The 4,540-nt window shown below is 26.1% G+C and overlaps 1 protein-coding gene across 1 annotated transcript; it reads right to left on the bottom strand.

Annotated features, from left to right (window-relative positions):
- Window positions 1–2,277: 2,277 nt before the first annotated feature.
- Window positions 2,278–3,952, bottom strand: LOC123263468 (speckle-type POZ protein-like). The gene is made up of 3 exons (XM_044726254.1): window positions 3,639–3,952; window positions 2,492–3,545; window positions 2,278–2,417 (listed from the first exon to the last, which is right to left on the bottom strand). The coding sequence occupies exon 2, from the start codon at window positions 3,520–3,522 to the stop codon at window positions 2,494–2,496; it is 1,029 nt and encodes a 342-aa protein (XP_044582189.1). The 5' UTR covers window positions 3,523–3,545; window positions 3,639–3,952; the 3' UTR covers window positions 2,278–2,417; window positions 2,492–2,493.
- Window positions 3,953–4,540: the final 588 nt, after the last annotated feature.

Raw genomic sequence — 4,540 nt, forward strand, 5'->3', positions numbered from 1 at the left:
GGTATTATGTTGGATGAGCGCATACAGCAAAAAATTGATTATCTAAAATTATTTGGCCTTGAGCATGTCAATAACTCTTTTGTATTCATCCACTTTAATTTTTGTGATTCATTCAGTTTTTTTGACACTCAGAGCATCATTAAACAAATGATACTGAAATTAATAGAAATCTGTTGATTTTTTTCGAAGTATATAATAACTAAATTATCAGGAAAAAATTTTAATGAAAAAATTCCGCGTCTAAAAATTAAAAAAATTATTGGTGCAAATTTTTGAAAATGTTTTTTTTTTTTACCATAATTGATTTGTTTTAAAAATTCTAAAAAGTATCAGATGTTTAGTGATTTCAGTATAATTAAAAAAGCTAAATTTTGTAAAACACTTATTAAAAAAATAATTTCCGCTTAAAAATTTTTAAACTCTAGAATAATTTTACATTATTTTTATTCTCTAGATACTAGTGATAGATAAACTCAAAATTGATCATCGAATAATCAGTAAAAAAATAATTTTACTACTGTATTAAATGTAATCTTTTCAGACAATATATTTAAAAAAATTTTTTTAAATATAATTAGACATCATTATAAGACTATGTTATGAGACTTTTCTTTTTAATTTTTATTAAAATTTGTTCAAAACACTTCCCTCAACTAGTTTTCTATTAAGTAACGTAGAAGAAAAGTAATGTTATTAATAGTGCCATTTTACATTTCCGAATCAGTCTCATAACGAAGTTCGACTGTATATAGGTCATTCTATCTCAATTTAGCGACACTTTGTCGGTGACCCCCTTCGATTTTTTGATATGTTATTATGGATGCAAAAAGCAATATCTATGTTAATTTTTAGCTCTCTATCTTAACACGTACCAAAGTTGTAGGTCATTTTTTTATGTTTTTTGATCTAATTCAATCTCGAATTGAACAACAAAGTTCTTGAACTAAGAAATTTTTTTTGAGTAAATTTTACTTGAAAATGTTTTTTAATTTATCACAAATTGTTCCACTTATGATTACTTCAATTGTTTTGATGTATTGAAAGTATTTATCATATGCTCTATACTTTACTATGATCTTAAACTTATAGATTTTATTGAAGTTTTTTTTTATTTACCCACAGAAAAATGTAATTTTTGCTCTTATTACTGAAAAAATGTTTTTAATTATCTCTTAACTGTAAACTTCAGTTTTCAATAAATAAATAAAAAAATTAGGAAAACGGTTGACCCTGAAGGCCATCCCTGCAATTTTCCTCTACGTTCGTAATTAAGCACTCAAAATTGTACTTATTACGTTTTTGAGCTCTTCAAGCTCAAAAATATAATTTTCGCTTAGTTTTGAGCTCTCCGAGCTCAAATGTCTGATAGAATTTTAATAAAACATTATTTTTTTAATTTTCAAACCGCAATAACTTTTGAATGAATGAACCGATTTTCACGCGGTTGGCGGCATTCGACGCAGTTTTTTAAATTCTATGATATATTTTTGAACACAAATTGATCAGACCGGAAATTTCGGTGTAATTCGAAAAAAACATTTTTTTTCGGTTTCTTTCGTCAACGATAACTCACGAACGAATCAACCGATTTTGACCAGCTTGGTGGCGATCGACGTGATTTTTCGATGTTAAGAGCTGATTAGTTTTTGGAATTGATCAGTCAAGCCGTTTAAAAGTTATTAAAAAAAACCAAATTCGAAAAAATTTTTTTTCGCAGTTTTTTTTAAGATTTCTCAAAATCCATCGGTCCGAATCGGTTCAAGTTGTATTCAAAATCTAAGTTTAGTTGAACCCTTTCGAATGGCATCAACCGCGATCAAATCGGTCAAGCCGTTCAAAAGTTATGAGAGGTTTACACACACACACACACACACACACATACATATATACATACAGACACCACCGCGGGAATAGTCAGGTAAGCTTCCTAGGACCTCAAAACGTCGAGATCTGATGAAAACTCGATTTTTGAAAAACGGGGTAAAAACAATAACTTCCCGATTTTTGAAAATTTTCAATTTTCTTAGCAGGAAGTTAAAAAACTAATAATTTATTTCAAAAATCAATGATAGCTCATTATTAAAATAAACAGATATAATAATTTGTAGCAAATCGCTATTTTATTGATATGAAAAATTTTAAGTAAGCTTAGAAAATATTTGAACTTTTTTAACTTAAATCACTGAATAATAAAGTTACTTAGAAGGTTTCTTATTTTGTATCAGTTAATTTAAATTGTATTTTATTTAATTTGTACTAAAATATTTAATTTTTACAACATATACATACATTTTGAAATGCATCATAAAAAATGAGACATTGGTAAGATTCAAGTTTAACATATTTTAGGAAAAATTCTAAATTTTATAAAAAATTCAACATAATGGATGTAGAAAAATACTTTATATTTATCAGACCTAAAAAAAGAAGAAAAAAAAGGTTTGTTAAAAAATATGCACAATTTAAAAAAAAAGCGTATTAAAAATTTTACCTTTAATTGCCGTATGTAATTGCCATTTTTTCAAATAACATTGGAAATATAGGCGAATTGGATTTATTCATAGATTTAAAGTCTTCAGTCTCGATTATGCTTTTTGCATTAGCGATTATAAATTCGGTAACAAATTTAACTAATTGTTGAGCACTATGACGATCAGCCAAAATCAAAATTCGAATAGCATTTTCAAAATTTATAGATTTGGTTATTGATTCTTCACACATTCCTTTCAATGTCTGAATTTGATATTTGTCTGCAGCTTCTAATAACTCTTGCGCATAATTGTCGATATTAATTATTTCATCACAGTAGATGTACTCTAGCATTTTTTCAATTATTTCTGGCCTAATATCAGTTATAGTTACTTCATTTTTTTTACTTTCAATCGTTTCGTGGACAAACATTGCCGCTAGTACTGGACTTCTTGCTATTAAAACGCCTTTATGAGCATTGAATTTTTGATTTTGGACGATTAAAGTGACATCACTTCCAATTTTATTGAGATAAAGTGTCTTATAATCTTGAATCATTGAAGACTTTGTCCTTCGAAGGACATCAGTAGAAAAACTTTTATACTCGCCATATACGGTGAGATCAAGGCACAATGTCAAAGTGTCGCCCGGTAAATATTGATTTTTATTATCCAACAATTCTTTTTCTTCAATAAATGCTCTGTATCCCCAATCAGAGTCTTTTCCCAAAATTTTATCTGCACTATGAATATTTTTTCTTTCTTTTTTATCAGTCAATATGTAAAGAAAATATGTTACCCGTATCTCTTTATCTTCATTATTTGTTGCTAAGAATACTGACATATATCTTTTATTTTCGGACTTTGAATTATTTAAACGCAATTTTAAAAACCACGAATCTTCAACTTCTGACGAGCCTGTCGAGAATTTAGATGACTCAAGATAGGTATCCTCGTCGTTGAATCTCGCAGATTTAATTAATGATGTCACTTCATTAATTTCCCACTCATAAACTATCCTGAACTTGTTAACTCTAGTAAAACTTTTCATCATTTTGATTGAAGAAATCTGTTAAACTGTAATTAAATTTATAAAAGCTTATTTCAATATCACTTGATATTGAATCACAGTATTTAATATGTTCAAATATTAATTAATATAATACTAACCTTTTCGGTTTCAACTTTTATGAAGTGTCGATCGTGATTTATTTTGTTGATTTTATCATCAATAAGATGACAATACCACTTAGCAGTTTGGCTTTTTATGCTTGTAACTGGATAATGAGTTAGTTAAGAAAGAAAATAAACTATAAATGTTTATAATTCTTTCTTAATAATCGACAATTGTCAAAATCTAAAGATTCAGACGTTTTTTCAGAAAATTCCATGCCATGCTATCTCGGTTTGACTAAAAAATACCAAAATTTTTTTTCAATTTTATCAATAGTTGACTAGATTTCATGATACTGAATTTAGCAGAAATTTAATAATTTTTTAGATTTTTATAACAATTACATAGTAATGAAAAAAATTTAACAAAAAAATTCCATATGTAGAAATTTTAAATAATAAGTGCGAATTAAAAAAAAATTTTTTTACAATAATTGATCTGTGATAAAAATTTGAAGAATTTTTAAATGAGAATAAGTTTAGCAGATATTAAAGAATTTTTTTAACAAATAAATTATGGCAAAAAAAATATGAAAAAAATTGGCATGTAGAAATTTAAAAAAATAAAAAATGCAATTCTTTTTAAATTATTTTTTGGAACAAATTTGTTTGTTAAAAAAAATTAAAAAATTCTCTAATGACTGCTAATTTTACTATCATAATTTTTAAATGTCTGCTAATTTTGGTATCATTAGATTTCTGTTCTTTATTCACTTTAAAATCTGAAAAAAAAATTAATCTATCAGTTTATCATAGCAAAAAGTTATAAAACACTAGAAATAAATAAAAAATTACAACGTACCATTATTATTTTTATAAAATGTTTGATAAATAACTTCGATAATTAAAAATTTTGTAATTTTTAGCATCAATCAGTTTGTTGTTGTTGTTATTGTTGT

Source organism: Cotesia glomerata, linkage group LG1 (genome assembly GCF_020080835.1).
Source record: "Cotesia glomerata isolate CgM1 linkage group LG1, MPM_Cglom_v2.3, whole genome shotgun sequence".
Classification (NCBI taxonomy): domain Eukaryota; kingdom Metazoa; phylum Arthropoda; class Insecta; order Hymenoptera; family Braconidae; genus Cotesia; species Cotesia glomerata.

Coding starts and splice junctions, on each gene's coding strand:
- LOC123263468 (XM_044726254.1), bottom strand. CDS start 3,522: ATGATGAAAAGTTTTACTAGAGTTAACAAGTTCAGGATAGTTTATGAG.